General features: G+C 40.4%; 1 protein-coding gene across 2 annotated transcripts in view; it reads left to right on the top strand.

Annotated features, from left to right (window-relative positions):
- Nucleotides 1-4,698: 4,698 nt before the first annotated feature.
- The window catches only part of cdh23 (cadherin-related 23), a 210,503-nt gene continuing 189,553 nt past the window's right edge, over nucleotides 4,699-25,648 (top strand). The window contains exons 1-2 of one of the 2 annotated variants that reach the window (XM_078160989.1): nucleotides 4,699-5,010; nucleotides 21,973-22,066. In XM_078160989.1, coding sequence (XP_078017115.1) covers nucleotides 21,982-22,066 — 85 coding nt within the window. In that variant the 5' untranslated portion in view covers nucleotides 4,699-5,010; nucleotides 21,973-21,981. The remainder of the gene's footprint in view (nucleotides 5,011-21,972; nucleotides 22,067-25,648) is intronic. The other variant, XM_078160990.1, reaches the window with a different exon arrangement.

A 25,648-nucleotide genomic window follows, 5' to 3' on the forward strand; every position in this document is an offset into this window, starting at 1 on the left:
TTACAACGTCTAGCTCCGCCCCTTGGAAGCACAGCTGTCATTGTTGTGCACACCTGTGCTTAATTAACAACCACAAAACAAAATGGCTACCGTGAAAAGGTTGTTACATCATGTTATTACGGTTATTACACAGCAACTCCCATCAGCTCCAGCAGTTATGGCGCAGTCACATGCTCTCAGTAAAATGGCAACCAAAAAAAGGTATGTTAAACTTATGGTGAAGATTTTAAAAGTTGTTAAGGACAACACAGGAAACACTGACAGAGGCTATGAAGCTAAACAGTTAGCTTAGGCTAAAGCAAAAATTAACAACTAAGCTATGACTCAGTTTTGTTGACTCATATTTACCACCACATTTAGCCAGTATTCTTCACACTATAAATGGCGACTGAGCCAGTATTTATCCCTGTATGTTACACTTTTACCTGGATAAGTTAGCCTACCTTACCGTTCTTTAGCTAAATTAATATTACCACAGCCAATTTAGATATTTTGAAGTTTAGTGAGATAACCCTCAGGCACCACACATGAACAAAAATGTTTTCAAATTCAGTGGAGTAAAACTAATTGTGCAAACTGATTACATTCACATTTATTAATAGTGACAGGAAAAGTAAGACTGTATTATTTACTTTTTAAAAAATGAGCTGTGTTTTTACAGTACCACTAAGAATAGCCATCTGTCTGTCTGTCCTTCTGTCTATCCATCCATAGCACCCACCCATCCATCGCCCCCACACACACTATTAAAAAAACCTAACAGGATATTGATCAATAGCAATGTCTAGGAGATTACTTGGCCAAGGGCTTTCCGTCTTTAAAAACTCCAGACACTGTCTTTGAACAAGAGCTAGGGACTTGGTACCAGAAATTTGTGTAGGAGGAAAAAAAAGTAATATTGTATATCCTACAGGAATAGGTATAAAAAGGTCAGCTACGCCAAAGATTGGTTGATACACATCATGTTGGCTGAGAAGTAAAAATACCACAGACATTATAATTGAAACTGTGCACCTCTGTGACCCCTCCTTTCTACTGGGGCTTAAAACAAAACCGCTTCAAAGTTTAATGCTGTTTGGAGGCACCTCAGTGCACAACACCTTTAAAATGCAGTTGAGTGAAATATCCACCAGAGAGCAGCAAAATATCACTTTAAGGCTTCATTAAACACATACATCATAAATGCAAGGAAAGGTGGTGGTAAGAAGATAAGGGAAAAGAACTTGGCTTGGACTAATGTTGTAATGCCAATCAATTTGAGTGACTTAAAGTAACCAGCTTGTCTGTAAATGAATAATTATTGCACAATATGTTTACTAAAATAAAAAGGTCTGGATTTTTCATTACATATCATTTATGTTACTTGAATGTAAGTATATTGGCTACAGTAATGTAAAACCTTATTAATAGCTTGAAACAAAGCAGTGCAGAAGATGCTTGAAAACCGTTCCTGTAGCCATAACTCATTTTTGTTTTTGCTTTTAGCTGCACCACTTAAATCCTGGAAGAAAAGAACAAAGTCATCAGAACAGCAGCATTGTGAGTAAAATATATATTTTTCTCTGTTTACCTGTAAACAAAAGAAAATCCAATACAGTCATAGTTCAAAAGGGTTTTCATTTGACAACCCGTCCGCTCCCTCATTGCACTACAGGGCTGCATTTACTTCCACATTAGCACATTGTCTTTCTTTGATATCTCCCTTCAGTGAGTCTTTCTTGTAGTCATGAAATTTGTACCGTGTACAAGAAGTGAGGCGCCTGGTCCTCAGCAAGGGATTAGTGGCACAAACAGGATGTTTTCCCAAAGCTTGTGAATGGTAGAGGTGGGACCACTGGCAAAGGAGGGAATGTTCTTCATATGTGTGAATGAAAACAGAAGATGGGGGATATCAGGAGTGTTATCAAGGTGTTAAAGTGAATGTGGATGCAAGGCCATGAAGCTGTGATTTGTGTAGAAAGCACTTTACAGCAGCACATCTGCTTTGCCACACTGCAAAAGAACTGTCTTAACAGAGCAAGAAACAAAGTTTGCAGATCTTGGTGGTGTAAAATAAAAGAGGGTCCAAACTGCATTCAGGCATTTTCTAACACAATGCATCTCAGTGCATCTCTTCTCATGTTTCACATGCATATATATTCATATCCATCCATTTTCATCTGCTTATCTGGGGCAGATATCTTTACATAGCAAACCACTATGCTATGTAAAGATATAGTGGAGTAATGGTGCCCTAAGCAGTATTTGCATCGTAGTTACAGATATCCTAAATTAATTACCCACTTAGCTGAAAAATGTTCACACTGAAACTGTTATTGTGAGTCACTTGTATGACACCACCTGCAAATATTGAATAAAGAACTCTCATTGTACTGAAGCAATGTATTGTTGTTATAAAATTCAGTTCTGTGCCCTGTGACCACCAAGATGCTTTCTAAAACAGCAGCCAGGGTGTCTTGATAACAGTGGTTTCCTGCGCCTTTTGCCCTCTGTAGTCAACAGTGTAGAATAGTGTGTTGTGTATTGTCTGTAATGTTTGAGCCACGTCTCAGTCATTTCTCCCTCAAGTCTATCCAAAAACATTCAAGTGCATGTGAACAACCATGTCAACAAGGCAAAGATTGGTTATGCCTGCAATTTTACATTTGGATTTTAACTGATTTTTACTATGCTCTATCCACTAAGAGCTCAGATTAATGTCATTGTCATAGATGAGCAGTCCAAGTTGTGGTTGTGGGGAAAGATTATGTAAATTCCATCTTGGATATTTTCTGTCAAATCAAAAATAATTTGCTATGTGCACTATTCTGAAATACTGTGCCTGTGTTTAATCCTGCCGTGTTGCCTCTAGGTAACATACCGATTTGTGGATGGTTACACTCACACAATACATCCTCAGTTATGTTGCAATAGTAATCACACTGTTTATATTGTCTCATGAGTCTCTGGAGGCCATGTTAGGTCCCTTTTGTGGGGCCTTCCTCGCATGGTTCAGCTCCATCAACTCTCCATAAGAATGGTCTGAAAATGTATTTTTCTGTCATTTTACAATGTGGGAAAAAATAATAAATGGATACAGTTTATATTTTAATTGTTTAATGTACATTATTTTATAGTTAAGTAATAAAAAATTGTTAAAATGCAAATGTTGCCTTGAAGCAACACTGCACCCTTATGAAATCCCACCACAAGTTTTTGGTATTGTGTATTTAGGATTATAATGTTTTCACATAACAGTCATCATACTTTTCTTTTCATCTTTACAAATTAACCTAGATTAGTTTAATTAAGTTAGTTTCAATAAAGTTCAGGCTATGAGATTGAATAATCTATTAAAACAGTGCCCTCTGTAAGTTCTCTCTGCAGAGCAGACTATGCTTCTATTTTACACACATTTCTCTTCCATTTACAGAATGAATGCAAAATTATCCTGTGACTTTTCAAAGAAGGAGAGGGTAAAATTAACATTCCCAGGTGATGTTAGTGAGGATGAATCAGAATTTAGAAATCTGGAAGACAACAAGCTGCTAGCAACCCTGCAGCAACACAACAAATGGTGGCAAAATACAATATGTCAGGAAAGACACACACTATGAAACTGAAAACAGGCATTAAAATGTAAAACAAATAATCAAACATTGAAATATAACTCACTATCTCATTTTGAGGAGGGCTAGGATAGTTTATTTTGATAAATTGGTGATGTAAATTTTGATGAAATATGCTTACACACTCTAACACATTCATTCTTATGGGCTGTTCCACAGTGGTATTATGTTGTCTGAGGGTAATGCTCAGACAAACAAACTGATGAAAAAACTTTATTTTTTTTATAATTTTTCAATTTCAAATGGCATGCATTTTAAACTTAAATGTTTTTTTAAAAAAATATTTTCCTCTTAAAATTTTAAATAACCCTTTTGTTTTCTTTTTTCTTTTTTTTTAAACCATTACAGTATGCTGTTGCTTTAAGGTAATGTACTCAATAGTATACCCCCCAAAAAATATTTCTGAAAATTTCTTTCTTCTTTCTTATGAACTATTATTATTATTTTTTTTTTTTACCAACTGGCATCAAAAATCCATACCATAGAGGGTTTTTTTTAATCCGGCCTGTTAATGCCACAATCTGAAATCTTACAGTATAAGTTATGTAAACTTGAACAGACCTAAGCAGGTGTATTCATTGAGATATTGTGGCTGTTTTGCAATACTTATTTTGTACATTAGGTGGTGCTATCACACTGGCTATTGCTCTCCAGATCCATGACCTCTGTGGTTAAATAATGGATTTCAAATTTAATCTGTGTAATATATTAGCTCATAAGCTTATTTAGGAGGCTCATAAATAGATCTCTTTAATCTCAGTGAATTCAGCCCTCTTCCGTGAAGCTTGCAAATGATTTGTCAACACATCTAAGCGTAATTATTTTACATTTTTCACTGACAAACGCAGCAGGGCCGTGCTGTATATTTGCCATCTGTGTAAAAGACTATAATAAATTTAACCCACATCAAATGCAAAATATGGAAATCATCCTAGATTACAAACATAGATAGAAATTGTGTTTGTGGGTTGTTGTTTTTTTGTTGGTTTTTTTTGATTGAGAAATATATAATCATATTTCTTAGAAACAACATTTAATAGCATTGGGGCTGTACCTGTAAGTGTTGGAATTGATGGAGTGTAACCCTGCTTTAAGAGGAGTGGGTATAATATAGGATATTCTGTAGGAGCTCCACACAAGTGAAGGTTTGTGTTTTGCAGCGGTAGTTGTGAAGACTGGGAAGTGAAATTTGCAGTGACCAGGGCGTTGGTGGTGATAGAGTAAAGCTAACGGGAGAAATATTGAAAGAGAGAGAGAGAGAGAGAGAGAGAAAGAGAGAGGAGAGGGGAGGGAGGGGGAGACAGGGAGAGAGAAGGGGTAGCAGATACTTGGTAACGCATCACAGCAGGACAGGCAATCGAATCTAAAGGCGCTCAGCCAGCGACGGACACGGACGAGGAAGGTAGGACAATATGATAATGACATGATCATGCTGCTATGAGTTGATAGACACGGAGCAGTTTCAGAGGGATGACTGCGGCAGAGAGGAGAATTTCACAGAAAGGATGATGTTTTTCATTATGTAGTGTAACATTTCCCACCTACCATAGTTGTGCGTAATTGTCGACTTTTACGCGCACTAATAGTTCTCTTACTTTGGCATATGGTTGTGCAGTGTCTCTTGAAGGTGCGCACCAGAAAGAGTTTTAGAAGTAGTTGATTGATTATGGTTGTGGTGATGAGCTATTAGTTCAACGAGGTGATCGGCGAGGTTTTGTGCAATATAGTATCACATCTGCGACCACTTCATTCAAGTTTTCTTCTGTAGGCTGATTGTGCACTCCAGCTGTTGCTGTTGTGTCACCACGGGCTATTTTATCAGAGTAATTAAGCGGCCAGTAAATGTGAGGCAGAGTGCATGCTTGCGCAGAGGTGTCAGGTGTACAGTGTTATCTCAGGTAGCCCTGGCGACTCAAGAGGTGCCTGCTGGGAAGCGCCTTGGCGCCCACTTATTTATTCATGTGTTACCTGAACGCGGCGGCGACGTAACGCCAGGTTAAAGGGGAACACCACCAATTTGGGAATCTAACTGTTAATCCTGCGGCCTGAGTCAGATTGTTTTAATAATATATCTATTTATTTTAAGCGTGGATACAGCAGTACCAGTTGTTAGATATTTTGTATAATGGCGTTTAGTCTTCATGCAGGATTTGCTGTAGACAGCTGGTGCAGCAATGACTTTGCAGAGTAATGCAAAGCAGTTTTATGACATTTTTCTTGAGGTTGTGTTTTGTTGTTTTATCTCCTGGCCTGAGAGCCCATACTTTACCAGTTACGATGTTTTGCTTAAGTGCCCAAATCACAGTTTAATGCAAAATGGGTTTATTATTGAAAGCACTATAGGCCTATCTTTAAGTCTGGATGATATTATGTGGATGGATTGTGATGTTTGTGATATTTTTCCCAGCAAGGCAGATTTACTGCATTCACTGCTGACTGGCTCAGCCAAAAACTTGAACATTTAATAAAACTCTAAATGCAAAGTAACATCATACTAGCAATTGTTAAATTTAAAATCAGAAAATTCTTTCGTACATGATTAGTTTTTTATATATTCACCAGTGGTACAAAAACATACTAAATAATATACATTTATTAATACATCCCTGATTTCTTTAAGGTTAATTTTGTATTGCTTCCAAACTGTCAGATTATACAGTGCACACAAGGATGTGCTTCAGGTGGGTTATACAGGATCAGAATTTTACAACATAAAATGAGTGACCAAGCTTGTCTCTGAGGAAATGCTGTCTCTGCTCTTGCTGAAAAATGTTGCATGGAAATCTTGGCCTCAGTAATCCCAGGTTGTAGGTTCACTGTCACCCTCAGTGTGGTCCAACAGTGCTGATGTACTGTTGTTGCAGCCTGCTACAAAGTCATTCGTAGAATGATTTTAAAATGATTGTTACCGTCTCATCTCACATTCAAACAATTGGATGTATTATTTTATGTATGTGATGAGATGCAGTTTGCTGCTGTTTTTCATGCATTAAGAGGAGAAAGTATGCCTCTGACAGTTTTTCCTTTCTGAGTGTCTGACACTCTCCCTGAATTCATTGAGAATACAAGAAGGAAAAAAAAAAAATGGCGAAACGGAGAGTCCATATCTGACAGACACCTTGACTGACAGGCTCAAATGAAACTCAGTATGAGTGATAGAAGAATGAATTGCAGATACAGTGACTGTACTGGACTATGAGGTCTCAGACAGGGAGCAGAGCAAAGGTGTGAGGACAAGAAAGGATGGGAGTATTGTAAAATTGATGAATGGTAAACCTGTGCAGGAGGTAAGGGAGAGAAGGCACTGTAGATTATGAAAAAGTACTAAAATGAAGCATCTCATTTTTTCCTAAGGTATTGGTGTAATTCCTGTAGCTTTGCCAATCTGTGGAAATTGTGAGTGGAACCACTGGGGACGGTGTTGTATCGATTACTAGGTGTGAAAGCATCTGAATAGTCTGTACCTGCTCTTGTAACTATTTAGCGATGGCTTATGAGTGTAGTTTTTCAAGGTGTTTGTTTTTATATTTATATGTTTACTTACACATATTTAGGATGTCTGCTCTAGCACAGTGAGCTCATAGGGTCGCAGTTGACATAAATGTTCAACCATATCTATACACTACTGTATTTTCGCTAACACAATAACACACCATTGAGGTTTGAGCACAGTGGTCTGTGTATGACAGCTTTTGACACAGAACTCTCAAACCTTAAATGTCAGTTTTCTGCCTTTTCCAAGCTGCTTTTGGTGCCTACACAGCATTCCTGGTACTTGCGATTATGATCATTGCACGCTTCCGACTTTTCTCATTTCTGCACCCACCTCTCTCCTGGTCCAGCTGTGTGTGGTCATTAAATCAACCAAGGCAGTCAGGCAGAACTGAAGAAAACAGGTTGAGAGGAGGGGAGGGCTGAGAAGATGATTTTGCTCAGCCAGTTGTATTACAGGTGAACTGTCAGCCCCTGCATGCTGCTGTCCTTATGGTTGTGAAGCCATGCTTTTCTAAATTTGTCATGGTGGACACAAGGCTCACAGTAGACCCAATCAGTGACAATGCCTTTTAACAGATGTTGATTGCTTAAATAGTTGCTTGTAAACCCAACCATGCACAATAATCTTTTTGTAGTCCATTGCTTCTTATCCCCATCTCCCTGTACTGATTCATTATTGTGTATGTGTGAAACCATTATGAAGGAATTTGTAAATTGAAACTGCACGAAGGAAGGATGGAGACCTTTTATTTCTCAGCGTTAAAACACTGGGGATTCATATCTAAGCTGGAAGCATTTACAATTTCGAGTCATATTCTCCCCTGCAAATAAACCATGCCATGTAAAACAAACAAAACAGCAATTTAATGGCAGCTTTGTTGTGTGACAAATCCTTGTTGTTGGTATTTACGCATGGCATGCTGCCCTGAAGTGGGCCTGAAACAGTTCGGGGAGAGGATGGTAGGAGAGACAATGAGGGTGAAGTAAGATGGGAGGCAGGGCTGAATGAGGAGAGAGGTGAAGTGTTGAGATGCAAAGGTCATCTGTGCCTGAGAGGAGCGACTAAATGGTGTGTTTTGATCTTTCAACTGGGATAGAAACAGTCAGCTGTTGGCGGGGTAGAATGACTGCACTCTAACAAAGAGAGAGACAAAAGGAGATGAATGAGTCTCTACAGGCTATCGGCTGCCCTCTGACACAGCTGTCTGTGTTTATGTTGTCTGATATACACACAGGCCTCTGCTGGGACAGCTTTGCCAAGCTCATTGCAGCGGATAACGGCCAAGTGAAAAGTAAGCCTGGCTAAGAAACGGGCATTTTAAGACTGGCATCGAAATTTGGGGGAGAGGCAATCAGTTCACATTATGGAGGCTTTGAATTTGTTTACTGGCATAATGTTTGAGTAAGAAGAAAGGAAAAATTACAAGCTAGTGGAGAGTTAAGGCAAATAAACATGGAGACGAATGGCGCGTTAATGCCGTGATTACAGTATAAAACAAGGAAAACTCATTAACAGTACATCTCATTGTCTCATAAAAACTGTTATCAGCTGTCTGCATGGTGAAACAGTGGTGAAGCTGCAAACATTGTGATTCAGTAGAATAGAAGTAGAACAGAGGACAAGAGGGGCATGACAGCATATTGATCTGTGCTGTTTTTATCAGTAGATGGATGAGAGGAAAAAGTCATGGAGTGTATCATTATGTTCTCACTACAATTTGTCCACAAAAACACTAAAAGCCTAAAATCAGAGAGCTAAGATTGTTATGTCAGTCTGCACTCAGGCAAAAAGGAGGTGGCAACAGCAGACATGGCTGCTTGCATCCCACACACCTTTTTGTAGCATGTTTCTTCAGTTTTTGAATCTCATATTTTATGAGACAGTTGGTCATACTGTTTTTAAGGGATGTCAATATATGTTGTTGGATCTGTGCACCATTTTAAATTTAGCATTCATTTTAATGAGTATAGCTGTAATGTGTTCTCCGAGGACATTTGTGTAAAACATTTTGTAAGAAACATTCTCATCACACTTTACTATAATAGCTAATTCTTTGGTAATAGATCCATTAAAAGCAGCTTACCTGCTCTGTTACAATCTGGATATTGAGCAGGACAAAAAGCACACTGATCAGTGTTATCTATGCATGTACGACAAGATACAGTATGGATGTGACATACATGGATACAAATGGCCACTGGCCAAGAGGAGAGCAGTTACATTACATTACTTTTACCCTAACGGCTTACATAGAGTGCATTCAACCATGTGGATATAACTCAAAGTGCAAGAATCCTGTAAGCTTCTTAAAGTAGTACATTTAGAAACAATTAAAGATGGAAAAGTGTTTATTTTCAATGTGTGAAAGGAGATATCTGGAGTTTCTGTTGTCCTGATGTCATGGTGAGCTTGTTCCACCATTTTGGAGCTGGGACAGCAAAGGAGTCAAAATCTTATTGAGCAATATCTTGACCCCCCCCTTGTAGTGAAAGAGCAACAAGTCAACTGGCAGTAGCAGAGTAGTGGATGGGTTGTTTGATCCATCATCAGTATCCAGTGCAGGGTGCGTACCGCAGGTTAAGTGTAGGAGAACTTGGATAGGTTGAAGACTAGCTGAGCTGCTATATTCTGGATGAGTTGCAGAGGTCGGATGACACGCACAGGCATACGAGCTAGGAGTAAGTTGCAGGAGTCGGTGTGCAAGATGTCAAGAGCCTGTGCCAGAAACTGTTGCCGCCTCCTGGGTGAAGAACGGCATTCCCTCCTGATGGTTTTGAAAATGAATTTGCAGGAGTGGGTTGTTGCAGCGAAGGACAGCTGGTCCTCCAGTGTCAAACCCAGGTTCCTACCAGTTTGAGCTGGATGGGGACACCGCAGAGTTCTCAGTTATAACAACAGTAGAAATGGATCTGGGTGGTACTGAACAAGAAATCATTTCCCCTGATCACTTATCGTCTTTTCATACAAGTCTCAGCTCTGAAATTGAGATGGCACACAATGAGATGATAAATAATTGAGAATTAGAACATTTATCTTTTGGATTTTTGTTGTACAAACTACTGCGATCATTTGAGCCAATATGATGAGCATGAATTTAGTTTTTTTTAGATGTGATTGTGTACTTCAGTGAATATTACAGTTTTTCTCAAATGCTAAAACACAAAAGCCAATCCTCTAAACCAAATGACCAGTTGTCTAAACACATTTACTAAATCTAGCCATCATTTGCCAATATCATAAACACATTTCACATGAAGACACAATTCACAAAACACAATCCTCCGTTCTCATAAATCTAAACACATTTTTCCTTGCTAAAACACAAGTTGCAAAAGAACTCTGCTCATATTCTCAAATGAAAGCTCATGTGATGCAAAATGCTTGCCACAGTCAGCAATATTTGAACACAATGAACACACCTGGCGTCATTCATTACACACAACGACTCAAAATTGAAGACACCTGTTGCTAATGCTGTGACCACATGTATAAAAGCAAGATCAGAGTGCACAGTTTCCAAACAAACACAATGGATGAAGGCAGAGTCAGGGGAAGACGAATCCGAGTCAGAGGAGGGAGAGGAGCTGGCCATGAAAGAAGAGGAGCAGGCCAACGAGGAAGAGGAATTCAAATCAGAGGAGGAAGAGGAGCAGGCCAACGAGGAAGAGGAGAAGGTCCAGGAGGAAGAGCAAGACAACCTCGCACCATCATTACAGACGAGATGCGAGCAACAGTCATTGACCATGTCATTGTCCATGGCATGACAATGGCTGAAGCAGGACTAAGAGTCCGTCCAAACCTGAGTAGGTTCACCATGGCCAACTTTATCAGGGCATTCAGACAACACAACAGGTATTGTACTCTATTGCTTTCTTTGTCACAATACAGTTTTACAAGCCTGTGAAAGTAGTCTATTGGTTTCAAATCAGTTGTTATTGTAAAACATGTCAATTGACAACACATGTTTCTGTCTTTAGAGTTGAAAGAATGCCACATAGAGGTGGGAGGGCTGCCATATTTACAGCGGCACAAGAAACCCTCATTGTGGATATGGTTCGTGAGAACAACCTCATCAGACAGGGAGATCAGAGATAAAGTCATTGCCGATAATGTCAACTTTGAGAGCATTGATGATGTCAGCTTGGCCACAATAGACCGAGTTCTCCGGCGCCAAAAGATGCGGATGAAACAGGTCTATAGGGTTCCCTTTGAGCGCAGCCCTCGCGACACAAAGACCTACGTTACGAGTATGTGCAAGTAAGTATACATCCATGTTCACAGTACAGTTAGTGGACATACTGTGTTGCTCAGTGGCCTACATTACTTCTGGACAATACTGTGCTACCTGATTGACTGTTGTTCTGAACACCTGCGCACTTTCACATTTTCACAGAGGATATTACAGTTGGACGCGATGGCCAGACCTCATGAGTACCTCTTCCTGGATGAGGCTGGCTTCAACTTGCAGAAACGAAGGCAAAGAGGCCGTAACATCATTGGCCAAAGAGCCATCACTGAGGTTCCTGGCCAATGGGGGGGGGGGTAATATTACTCTTTGTGCGGCCATGGGTTCGGAGGGGCTTGTCCACCGGCATGCTGTCCTTGGGTCTTACAACACCCAACGTCTCCTCACCTTCCTAGAGGAGCTAAAAGACATCCTCCTGGACCACCAACAACACCATCCTGGGCCCGCACATCCCATTTATGTGATCATTTGGGACAATGTCCGCTTCCACAGAACAAACCAAATCAGAGAGTGGTTCACCACCAACAGTAACCAGTTTTTAAACGTCTGTCTGCCACCCTACTCCCCTTTCCTGAACCCTATAGAGGAGTTCTTCTCATCGTGGAGATGGAAGGTTTATGACAGACTACCATACACTAGGGAGAACCTCCTAAGGGCAATGGAGCTGGCCTGTGCTGACATCCCAGTGGAGGCCTTCCAAGGATGGATTCGCCATTCCAGGGGGTTTTTCCCGCGGTGCCTGGCAAGAGAAAATATAGCCTGCGATGTGGATGAAGTGATGTGGCCCGATGCAGCTCAGCGACATGATGCCGCACAGTGATTGTGGTGTGAATAAAGTAAATAAAAAAACTTCACACCCTGAACATGTTTTCAAGAGTTGTTGTGTGCAATAGATTCTGTTTTTGCATTGAGTTGTGTTACAGTAGTGTACATGCAGTATTTTCTATAGATTTATACTCTTCATATGAAACTCACAAATCTAAATGCCTAATCCTCTACAGAGATCTAAGAAGATCTGTTACTGTAAAGTTTCTAAAAAAATATGCATTGGCAGTTATGAAACAAAGAACCTTCTCACAAATTGAGCATTGTGTTTTCAGTTGTTTTGCTGTAGTGTGTAATGATGTGTATAGTGTTTACATTTTTGAAAGCTTCGAGCTGCTCTTTTGGTGTGAAAGTTTGAGTTTTGAAGTGAGAAGGTGTGGTTGTGTTTATGTAGCTTTAGAAAAGGGTGTTGTGTTTAGACATTGGGGAACATAGAGGAAACGTTTGTGAAATGTGTTTTAGCATTTGAGAAAAACTGTAAAATATACTGCATTGATATTAAGGCAATTCTGTAATGAGTAACACATTAATCTTGTTCATATTTCTCTCTGGATGTGTGATGGAGATCAAGTGAACATCAGCTACAGATGGTGCAAATTACTTCAAGGCTCAGTCTGAACCTGCAGTACATTATGACATCTATTAAAGACTTTCTTGCTCATCATCAAAGTATTGAGTCATTTTCAGTTCAATTAACACTGCCTGTCTTTTACCATGTCACCAGACCAGTATGCACACGTACTGCAGTAGCTGACTTGTCAAGATGAAGTGTCATCAAGATGTTACCCCCCCCCCATCATTACACCATCGGTCTTTAATCAGCTTTTCCTATTGCAGACGCAGCTACTCAGCATCTACATGACAAATGCAGTACACTCTCTGACCCAGCTGTGTCTCTGTGTAAGCACAGGAGGAGGCTTCGCCCCCACTATTTACTCCAAGTGAACACTAATCAACCCCCACCCCTCCCTCCCTCCCTCCCTCCCTCGCACGTTCACACACACACACACACACACACACACACACCATAGTGTTGGTCATCACAGGACAGGGTGTGTATAAGTTGTGCCTGCTCAAGCGTTTTGTGACAGGGTGCTGTAATGCGGCGCCTTGCAGTGCTCCCATCCTGTTCCTGATAATTATCATCTCCCTAGGTCCTGTGTAAGCTTTCCCCGTCTCTCCTACAATGTTTAGCTTTACTGTCAGCCCATACAGGATCAAAGACGTTGCAGGCAGCATCTCCAGTGGAAGAACAGTTTGACTTGGCATGTTTCCATTGCCCTACATGTATTTTCTTATGCCTGGCAGGGAGTTAGTGATCTTTTACTGAAGCGAGGCTCCAGTCAAGTCAGTTTTATTTATATAGCCCAGTATCATAAATCAAAAATTTGTCTCAATGGGCAGTATAGCATACAACACCCTTTATCCTTACACCCTCAATTCAAAAAAAGAAGACTCCCCCCTTAAAAAAATTTCTTAACAGGGGGGAAAAATGTAAGAAACTTCAGCTAGAGCAACAGAGGAGTGATCCCTCGTCCAGGAAGGATAGACATTCACTAGATGTTGTGTGTATCGAATAGTCCAGCTGCATTCTGTAGAAGTCAAACAACTAGCCTCAGTTTTTCTTGATTAGAGCTGTTTATATTATGTTGAACAATTCATTAACAACTGTCTTATTTTGTGATTTTGGCTAGATTTGCAAAAACGTGCATAAAGATGGAGGACAGCTCATGTTTATTAGAAAACTGAGGTTTGGTCACCTGATGAAATAAACCTCTACTGGTGCTTTTTAAAGTAGCATGTGTGCCATGCTATGTGCCATGCTTTGTGCCATGTTGCCCTCTGTCTGCAGAGGTTGGTTCAAATAAAATGTGCTAATCACTATGGGCGTTGGACTGATGCGTCATTGCCCAGGAGACTTATTTTTTGCCTGTTGTCTTGAACTTTTGCTAATTTGTTAAGAAAGTGGAACATCAGCACCAGCAGTTCCATATATGATTCGACCTAAGTGAACAGTTTGCTCAGCATCAATGTGCCGTGTCAGTTTGATTATCATTTCTACTCAGAAAGCACTACATGCTCTGCAGTCCAAATGCCATCCCGTTTACACTGCATTCTTGTCATGTGAGTGAGGTTTGCTGAGCAAGGCTTTCAGAAAGTCATGTCATGTTGGAGATGAAGAGATCAGGAGGGCGGGAAGGAAGACATTACTCAGCTCATCAGAGCACCGCTGCCCCTCCCTCCTCCCTGACAAAGCCAAATGTCTGCTAATCTGTCTGTGATCACTGTGCTAATGAGTGATGGCTTTTTCATGAGGGCCGAGGGCGGGCAGAAATCTGCCATTGATTTGCTGTGATAATCCAGATTTGGCTGCCGGCTGAGGCCCACTACTCCCTCTGAGAGGGGTTCCTTTGAGGTTAAGGCAAGTCAGACACAATTGCCATGTAATCAATAATATCGAGTGCTGTAAGCCAGGAGATACAGCCATGTGGGCAGGCAGGGCCCTCCGGAGAGAGCACAGCAGGTCCAGATATTACTCTTCACTTTACACTGCCTTAATCACACATTACTGTCAGATAAGCTATAAGACCACAACTCATTAAATAGACCTGGATCTCAGCCACCCTAAGCTTTGCCCAGTGGGAGCTGTATGTGTTCCTAATAGTCATTTCTAGGCTTTAAAATAGCCTGCCTTTTAAATCTGGATTCAGGGCAGGATATTGGGCATGTTGGCAAGTGTTATAGGTGTAAACATTAAACTTCATTTAATGGACTCAGAATAGTTTGGGTTTTTTTTAATGCCTGCTGCATAACGGTGATAAACTAATGATTCGTTAATCGAAGGTTAATAATAAATCTTGAAAAAAAAAAATCTTTAAGGGCAGTCAAGGGTTATCCTACCTAAATGTACTTTTATTTCTCTTTGGGTACAGGGAATTTGTTGTCTTGGACCCACACTTAACCATGACAACACAACAAATACATGGCTCACAGAAGACATTCATTTGTTGTGTTGCCATTTTACATCAGTACACAGGAGACAATTATCTGCCAAAGCTTAGCACAAAGAAAGTGTTTGAAATGACTACAGAATGCATATATAATTGGACAAGCCAAGTTGTGTGGTAAATCAAAAAAGGAAGAGACACAAGTCAGTCAGTACGTTTACGTGCACAGCTCAATCAAGCTATGCTCAAAATTCGATTTTGGCATCTAATCGGACTTCTGTCCTTGTCCCAGTTTACATGCAACTGAGAAAATCGAATTACTGACAGGAACGTGTCCTCCTCCTCAACACTAGGTGGCGATATGCGTCGTTTCAGCGGGTTAATAGGGCCCCCTTTCCAGTTGACCTATTACGTCACTTAATAATAAACAACTGGAGTCAGGCGGCAGACCGGCATTTTCGAACAACAGCAAGATGGATAATTGTACAGCTTTGTTCATCTCGTACGTAATGTACGCGTTACTGATTGTGCAGATAAGGTGCACGCTATCCCTCGTGGTCATGGTGATTTCAAGAGGCAGACAAGAACGGCGCATGCAATAGCATGTCTTCAATTCTACACTTTGTGCCGTCGCTACTGACCCGGACCTCTCGTTCTTGTTGGATGTGGGTTCGGAGCACAGACTGGTGGGAGAGGGTCGTAATGAAAGAGTTTTCAGACACAGAATGGAAAGACAGTTTCCGAATGATGCGCAGATCATCATGCTGCTCTGGTGGTTCTTCTCCTGTTATTGTTTTCTTCTTCTGCGACCGGCTTTCTTGTTCCGGGGTCATACGCCAGCGCAGGGGTGTGGAGCATGCGCACATGCATTGTCTAGTTTAACTCCGATTAAGGCATATACATGCCAGAGAAAATCGAATTCCAATCGCATTATCTGGTTGTCTTAATTGGAGTTGGAGAACTCTGATATTAGTCGGAGTAACGCATTTACATGCACTTCAGTTGTCCAGTTATAGTCGGATTAAGGCAATAATTTGTTTTTTTCAAGTGTCATGTAAAAGTACTGAGTGTAAATAAGACCGAGAAGAAAAGGAGAGATGGCTAAAAAGATTAAAAACAAACAAACAAAGGAAAACAGACAGAAAAAGGCAGCATGGGGAGAGAGAGGGAGTGAGACTGGTATGAGACGTTGTTATGGGTGAGAGGGGTGAGCAGAAGATGAGCAGTGAGTGACTCTGACAGAGTGAGGAGGGGGTGAAGAAAGTGAGGGATTGATAGATGGTGACAGCATAGCCAATGGAGTGGGACAGTGCTGCAGCGAGGCCCAGCTTGCATTGAGGACGGACCACATCCCTGCTTAGCCCTGTCCTCTGCAGTTAAATTGCCCCATGCATAACTGGCTGATTGGAACTTTAGATTTAGCTGATACTCAGCTAATCTAAAGGTAGATCATGCTTTTTCACTAATTCCTTACGTACTGTCACCTCAAGGGCCCTTGCTCTCATTTAATTTTATCCGTCTTTTCCACAGTTTAAGTATGGCTTCCCTAGTAAGTATATTATCAATCTGGGTTCCTAACATAGTTTTGAAAAAGTATTGTAAAGTATGGAATAAGATCTTTTACATTTCCAGATCTGGATAAATACTGCAAATAAAGAGAGAATAAAATGATTTGTTTATAGATTATTGGCCTTATTCTGTTTTCTAAAATATAAAATCAGAATTTCTAAAAATAAATTTACGATTGGCCTACATGCAGAGTGTTTTTGATGGAATTTGGAGTGGACAGCCAGCTCAGCTGAAGTGTTAACCACTGTGTGAGAACTTGATGTCGTTGAAAGAAAGGCAAGAAGTATTGCTGCAACTGAACGCACACTGAGGCAGAGCTACTTGTACACCACAGCCTGCTAAACAGCTCAACCCCAACAAGTTCCTTTTAACTGAACCAAATCCAGACATTCACAACCAAAGTAGTTTGAAAGAAAATGCAGCATCTTTGATTTGATACACAACATCACAAGTGATCAAATATTAAACTTGTCTGAACATCTCTGAGGTATGTAGAGATGTAGTTATCAAAGAAGTAAACACAGCATCTTTTCTACATAAGTAAACCATACATTCATGGCTGCATTCAGCTCATTGTAAAGAACACTGTGAAAAAACGGGCTTCACAGTCACTGTGAAAATTACGTTAAGCAGTTATTTTCAAATTATTGATTCAATATAGTAATACAATGTCAAATGTGGTCTGAAAAATCTACTGAGAGGTCTGGAAATTTCAGTCAGGAAAGGTATGGAATATTGAAATTCAAAGTGTGTAGGAACCCTGATCAATTAATTGCTTTTCATTTTTGAGTGCGGAGGCCAGAGGCAAGTCCGGGATTCTGTTGGCTTCTAAGCAAGGTTTGATTACAGCCCCCTACCTTCCCACTCTCTCTCCAGCACATCAGTACTGAGGTGACTGCACTGGTGCATACACTATGCCCCATAAACTACACCCTGTACAGTCAAACAATAGCCTGAGTCAGCCATGTAAAAAGAAGAAACTAATTACCAGACCATGTTCGATAATGTTGTTTTTATATTATGTTGTCAATTAGGAATATGGTCGACTAAAGAGTAGCAACAAATTGGCGTTCCAGGCATTTGGAGGGTCAGTTCTTCCGAGTCACAGAACACATGTTTTATCTTACTGTGCTGATAGTTTCAGTTTGATTTGCTGAGCTCTGACACACAATATCTGCAATAGTGATTTCTGCCACTATACACCAAGACAGTTGAGTTACATGGAACTTTATTTGTGGTGCTCAAAATATTCAGAAATTACATTTACAAAATTCACTGACAAAGTCTCTTTTCAAGATAGTGTCCTGTCTGCTTTTAACCTTCAATTTGAAATAGTTTCCAATAAACAGTTGACCAAGAGTCATGTGGAGTCCTTCAGGAAAGAGATGTTGCTGTTAAGTTTTACAGATGCCAATTTTTGATGCACCGAGCATCACAGATTAAATTCAGTTCACCTAAAATGTATCTGCTGTGGATATCTCAAAACCTGGACCAAATGAAATATGTCTGCATGGTAAAATACCCAGGGGTGAGTTGGAAAATTACTGTTTGTTATCTGGGTGAATTGACCTTTAAAGTTAGGTAAACACTTTAGTGTTATTGCTCCCAAAATACTGTCAAAGTACAAAACTGTCATTCTGCACACTTGCAAATATCACAAAGTTCATTTTGAAACTGTTGACAAAGGACATCAAAAGAGAGATGAGAAACACAATAAATGAACTTAAATTATGTACAGTACAGTTCCTTAGTGCTAAGAACCAAAAAAAGCATAAGATATTAACCATGTTACCGCTTGAATGATTATAATTTATATAATTCAGGTGCGTAATCCTCTCAAATCAGAGTCCTTAAAGCTGCTTACTTTGCTTATGCCTCAGGCAGGCTGTGACAAGAGCCCAGAGTTAAATACACAATCCAGGTTACTTGTACAGACAAGGCAAAAGATAGGCAGGACAATGTAACCACCTGTACTTATAGTACAGTGCAGCTGTAACTTTTATGGGGGTGCTTTCTTTGTGAAAATCTTTAATAATGAATTCTCCCACATCCTGGTGAGACCAGAGAGCCTGATGCTGCTGCAGGACGGCTGCCTCAGCTTTCTCAAACCCAACGTGTCTGTCTCAACCAGTATCCATCACTCACATTCACCCATTCGTCATCTCAGAAATGTCCTTTAGCATTTGGAGGAAGGATTAGGTGTGCAGGGGGGAGTTGTAGCAGAAAGCGAGAGATTAGTTGCATGGCAAACGATAAGGTTAAGACCATGAATATATCAACCACCTTCCTACATCACATACTACAACAGGGAACTGAAAAATTCTTGTATGGTATACAATATATTTTTGGTACCACCATCAATTTAAAGGTCTAGTGTGTGGTGTTTAGTGGCATCTAGTGGTGAGGTTGCAGAACTGAAACTTCTCCGTGTGTCAGTTATGTAGAAAAACTAAAACACGAATGGCCCTGTCTGGAGCTAGTGTTTGGTTTGTCCGTTCTGGGCTACTATAGATCAACGTGGTGGACTACACAGACCTGCTCCGTATGTATATATAAACAGTTCACTGTAAGGTAATGAAAAGACAACAAAGATCATTTTCAGGTGAACAGTTATGATAGCCCTTCTGCCAAGAGAAGTCCTTAAATGCCTACACACTGGACTTTTAAAGGCATCAGATTATATTATATCTTTCACCATGATGGATTTTTTGAAATTACGTCTGACTTTTCTAAAAGTTGTGGACATTTTTGTTTGTCATCAATAGAGCATAATTGGATTGTACTTAGAAAAGCAGCTCAGATTCCACACCTGCATTACATGGAGCGCAGCAGCAACTTGTTTCCTATGGTTAGATCACAGAAATTTGACATTCTGGAAGAAGAAGAAGAAGAAGAAGAAGAAGAAGAAGAAGAAAGTTCCCACTTTTAGGCTGTGGCTCCATGAAATGACCGATATGCTCCACCTTGAAAAAAAAATATGGTTCTCTCTGAAGGATAGTGAGTCACAATTCAATAGGTTCTGGTTGCCTCTTGTCTGTTATCTGAGAAACAATCCATAGTGGACTTGTGTAGTGGGCTGTCCATTACTACATTTCATCCTTTGTTTATATCTTTTGTTGTTGTTGTTGCAAGCTTTACATTCATACTATGTATTGAGCAGAAGGAGGTAGGGAGTGGGGGTGTGTTAAAAGTGTATATATACGTGTATGTGTACTTTTGTGTGTTTATTTAGGTTGGATACTATCTGTTGTATTTGTTGTATATAGATACTGCATTTCCGTGTTATACATCTTGAAAGATGTACTTGACCAAAAAAGAAAAGCAGATAGCATGTGACAACCTTTCAATGACAAGTGTTTTCTTTCAACCAAGGAGATTTAAAGAAAAAACAGGGCAAAAAGGAGTCTTAAAGAGCTTGTTTGCTTCTCTGTACAATTACTTTCTTTTTTTTTTTGTTAGTGTGGAGGGCTGGGAATGGGCTTTATTGATTGTCCTCATCCAGACTGATCAGCCCTAACCGAGCATCACAGAGGATCAGAGGAAACGTTAAGATTTTGCCCTTAGGTCTTGTAGCTTGCCGTGTTGTAGTTACTGGCTTTGATTAACTGTGTATGTTAGTGCATTTGGCTATTTAAAGTGCTCCAGGGTCCAAGGCATGCTACCCCAGGTGTGTTATTGATATAAACAGTAGGAAATGATAAGATAGAGAGCAAGTTGGTTTTTTGTGTCCATGAAAAGATGAGTTGTGGAAATGTATAATCTGTTTAGGCTGTTGTCGTCAGCTTTCTATCTGAGCTTCCCACTGAGTTGAGATAATGCCCTCTACTAGAGGACCACAACTCTATCAGATAGGACAATGAGGGAGGAAAGGGTATGAGAGGGGAGGGGTGGCCTTCAGGGCCCAACAGGAGTGATGAATATAAGTAAAGAAGGAAGGGAGAAGGAAATGAGGAAGGAATGGAGTAAACAAAGTAGCAGACATAAAGTAGCAGACATAGCCATGCAGGTTGCATTGTTACAGAAAGTGAAATGCAATAATGCTGAGGAAACAAGAATCCAAATGAAAACAAATGTGCCTATTCAAACTGACACACACGCACAGCTAATATAAGCAGATACACACACAGACACACATACACACATACATATATATATATACAATAAGCAATGACAGTCTATTTTTTACCTCCTGTCTCTTTCTCACTCACCTGTAAATTTTAGCAGCTTTGTCTGAATTGATTCCAGCACAAACTGTATATCTCTAACAGCACCACAGCAACAGGACCGCAAGCAGCAACACAAAGCAGCGTGTGTATTGTATTTTATTGCATCTCAAGCTGGTTTCTGTAGTTTGTTTAGCTTTTCTTTGCAATCAGATGCCTGAAGGACAAGAAGCACTGTCTCTGAACATGAGTTTTACCGTGAGCTGAATCGCAGCGGGCTTTGGGGAGTAGGAGAATTTAGAAAGATAACCCTTCAAAATTAAATTGTCACTGGATGAGTTTGCTGACCAGTGAGGCCTTGCTGGGACAAGTGATGACAGTGTAAAGAGAGGGAACAAATGAGAGGGAGAGGAAAGAGGGGCAGATGAGGGAAAGACTGAAATACGGGAAGCCAGTAAGGGCTTCTACATTGCCTGAGTTGCTGCCTGACAACAAGCCTCATGCAACAGAGACCAATACAAAATTGTTTGCCTTTCACAGAATGTAAGTTAAGATATAGACAAAGTGATGCAGCAGTGTACAGTTAATTGCTCTTCTCCTGACAGCAACATTGACACAATAAATACACTGTGGGAATCTTTGTTATGCTTTCCACATGTTCAGTTTCATTATTTGTTATCAGTTTTGACCTTGCAATTGGTCCAGTGAAGCTGCGCCATGCACATCTTGAAAATGTCATTTACACTTTTCCCTTCTGTTTTCACATTTTTTTGTTTTTAATCAGACAATTACCAGTGCAACGTCTTGATTACGGCTGTTAGGCAGTGTGTACTGTAAATGAGCCGTTGCTGTGAATTTGCCTTCATCAACACCCCACACCTCAAGCAGACACACACAAGAAAACACCTGCTTGAAGCATGTCATGCAGCAAATCCTTTTTTTCTGTCCCCTAATTACACTGATCACATCTCCCACTCACTTACACGGTAATCACCTAACATAAAGAAGCTGAAATGTGTTTAGACATTATGTGGCTTGACTAAAATTGCAATGGTGAATATCAGCTCGCCATATAATTGTGATCTACAGTATTCTGTGTTTGTGTGTGCTTCATCAGGTGCAGGTGATGTCGTGGAGTGTGGGTTTAGGCGGCAGGATGACATTTGCCAAGCTTCTCCTTCCCTTCCTCATTCTCCACTCTTTCTGTGAAGGTGAGTCCTGTTGACTGAAGAATGAGTATGTGTAAATCCAAAATGACGCTGCAGCATTTATACAATAACCACACCTGACTGGAAAAGTGTATACCTCTCAATTAAATCTACACAGTAGCTGTGGCTACATGGTCAATATTTCTTCAATCCGACTGAAGTCTTTCTGATTCGAGATTCCAACTATTTACACGGAGGCTGAATAAAGTGATCCAATAAGATCTGTTCTTACATGACCCATGGCATTTAACTTTTTTGACCTGTGCAAAGTGTATAATCTGTAGAAAATATAACAGTTTTTTTTTACCCTTAAGAAAATTCAGTTATAAACAAAGTATAAAAGGAGACAAAATGGTGTCGTCTGTTAATTCGGTTTAGTAAGTAGCGTAAGTGTAACCCAGGTTACTATTTGTAGCTACAATTTAAACCTCACATGCAGACGATTGGTAGACGATACAATTTAACTATGTTCCCTAAACATCACAGACTACTGCTACTGGTAGCTATCATAGACTGCCATCTTGCTCTGGTGATGTCATTCCAAACCAGAGGCTGTTTCTCAAGGCAAGAGTCCTTCTGAGCATTCAGTGAACACACACTGGAACAGGCTAACAAGTGTCCCCAGGTTTACGTAATTAACCCCCAGCAGTCTGGGGGAGTTTCTGGGTGCTGGTATCATTTAGGCACTCTTATGTTGTTGTACAGTTTACAGTATATACACAGACTCACACAGAATCACTCTGTGAGTCCGAAGTGTTCCATATTTTTATGTGTGTATAACCATACACTTACTACAAAAATCCGAACAGTGGATCTGATCTGATGAGCCGTGCTGCTCTGAAACGTCTGACCGTGTCAATTGTACATGACAGCACCATGTAATCTTCTGAAATATGTTCACCTCAAAACAAATGAGTGATGCTTTGACCTGCAGGATATTGAAATGTCTTTACTATGGGCATTCTCTTCGCGATTCCCCCCGAAAAATGCACCTATTGAAGCTGACAGAATGAAAGCAATTATCATGTCGTTATCATGTGAATAGTGGGCGTAGGAGGGGAGGGGGACACTTAGCACTCCATCTCTGCTGTAAATCATTAATTTAAAAACTTCTATGTTTAATCTAAATCACGTTATTCTAAAAATCTAATTATTCGGCAGTGGGCACATTGGAAAGCGTGAATGATGAGGTCTCTGTTAATATTTTTGTCATGCTTGTATGATAAAAACTCCTGGAGATATTAATCCAAATAAATTACGTTTCTCTAAATCCTGCTGAGCTCCGCTGGCGCAAGTTTCATTGAAGAGGCCCCGCCTTCAATGCCAGCAAATCATGTGCAAAGCATTGTGGGCATTTTATACCCACTGAAGATACACACATGCATCCTTTAAATTTCTCTTAAAGAAGGACTCAGCGAAATTCGGAAGGATCCTTGACATTGGAGCAGTCTTTCGGCGGGGGTCAATGACGTAGCCTCCTTGAAATTCAGCCATTTGAAGATCCTTCCTTGACTTAGAGAAACACCCAGAGTCTGCACAGTATTGATCTCCCAGCATTAAGTTTCCCACCCATACACCTGTCCGACCAATTGCGAGCAGCACCACTGAATGTGATCCCATTTGATTTTAAATACAGGATTATGAATAAAGAAGGTTTTCTTATGTCTTTGTCAGTTATTTGGTAAACTATGAAAAACGTACAGGCTGCAGTAAGAGAAGCAAAGATTTGATAGCAGCATTTTAAAGCATTTTACAGTAGCTCTCCCTCTTCTTTCTCAGTTCTTCATCATTTACTGCCTAAAAGGAATTTCTGTCACTTACCTTATACACATGATACATTCCCTTAGCTTTTCTTGACTTGTACAAACTTTTCCTTTCAGCCCTGTGCATGGTCTATTTATTTTTTAAGCTTTATTACTGTCATTACTTGACTCTACACACACACACTTGTCTGCCTTGCATAATGTCTCACATTATTGTTAAGATGTACTTTAAAATATATGCCTTCTTTGCTGAGTGTATTTCTTTGAGGACATGAGAGAGGTAACAATATTGAGAGAGAGCTTCTGTGCTGCTGAGAGTCACAGGAGCTGTCTAACAGTGACAGGCAGGAGACACCTCCAATCACACACAGTGCTGAAGCAGTGGGGAAAGTTATTAAGTGAATGCCACAACCTCTTTCCATCAAGCACAATGAGTTTATCAAGGCTTTTTTTCCACCTCCAGAGTCCGCCAGCCTCTTGCCTCCCACCCCCACCTCACACCTTGTGTTTGCTTTTAATGTTACATCTCTGTTTCTCTCCCTCTGTCACTGTTGCGTTCTCTAACTAACCCATTAGCACACTGACCCTGCACTCCTCTTGAGCATTACCTCCCTGATCCAGCAAATTGGATTGATGATCATTGCTGTGATTATTTTGTGGCTGTAATCTATCTGCATTCCACTCTCCAAGCCTGACGCAGTGCCTCGCAGTAATTAAACCACAGGTATGGACGGGAGCTTGTTAACCCTCCTCCTCACCACCCCCTATCCAGTGAAGCATGCTCCACGTTTTTGGCGCCCACTAAAAGCCACACTGGCAAGCCAGAGATAAGCATCTTCTTCCGCACAGGCGGGCATATGACTGAACGAAAAAGCTCCCACTTTCAAAGCACCGATTCACTCTATCAAGTGCTCTCACTTCAAACAGACTGGCCTCCCCTTCTCTTGCTTCAGTGTCTCTGTGGTCTGCCGCACAGCTCAGCTGATCAAAGACCATCAGCTTTGTTCCCTGATCTTCCCAACAAAACAGCTTGTATCACACTGCCTTCTGACACCACAGAACCATGCCCAAACATGGCAGACTGTTAACCCTGATACAAGCCCTCAAAAGTGTGGAATGGAAGGATATTCCCCTCTGTACGGAGAAATCAATATGATGTAAATGTAATTTTGGCCTTAATATACTATGTTCATAGTTGTTATGATTAAAAATACAGTCGAGCTTCAAACATATGCAGGCAATTCAGCGTTCAACTTTTTTTTTTTAACATTTTAAAGTTGTTTTTATCTTTTTATTACAGCACTAAAGCTTTAATTTGTGAAACGCTCACTCCTCACAAACATAAACATAACATTTTCAGACTGATGGCCATGCAGTTTTAAAAATTGACCATGATGCTGAATTGTTTTCATGGACCCTGGAGGCATGAATGACTCTACCTACAGACAGACCATGTAAACACTTTATCCAAGTAAAGCATGAAAATAATGACCAAAACTGACAGCAGTATAATGCTCTCTGTGTAATTGATGCTCTCTGCTTACACTGTTTGTTGGCTGCTATAAGTGCTTTTGAAAGTGGTTATCTGCAAAATGTTTTTTACAGTTTTATAAATAAGATGTACAGTGTGAGATGGCTGTGTTTCATAACTAAATTTGACCTGAATTTATGTATCTGGGTTGTTGGGGTTATTGTTCAAGGTCAAGTGTATATTTGTCCCTCGGCTGAGTGATTGATGTACTGCAGAGGTATGTGTGACACAGATGCTGTCAATACACATAGAGCAGTGAACAGATGACAACAGCCAAAAACCTAAAATGGG

Source organism: Epinephelus lanceolatus, chromosome 17 (assembly GCF_041903045.1).
Source record: "Epinephelus lanceolatus isolate andai-2023 chromosome 17, ASM4190304v1, whole genome shotgun sequence".
Classification (NCBI taxonomy): domain Eukaryota; kingdom Metazoa; phylum Chordata; class Actinopteri; order Perciformes; family Serranidae; genus Epinephelus; species Epinephelus lanceolatus.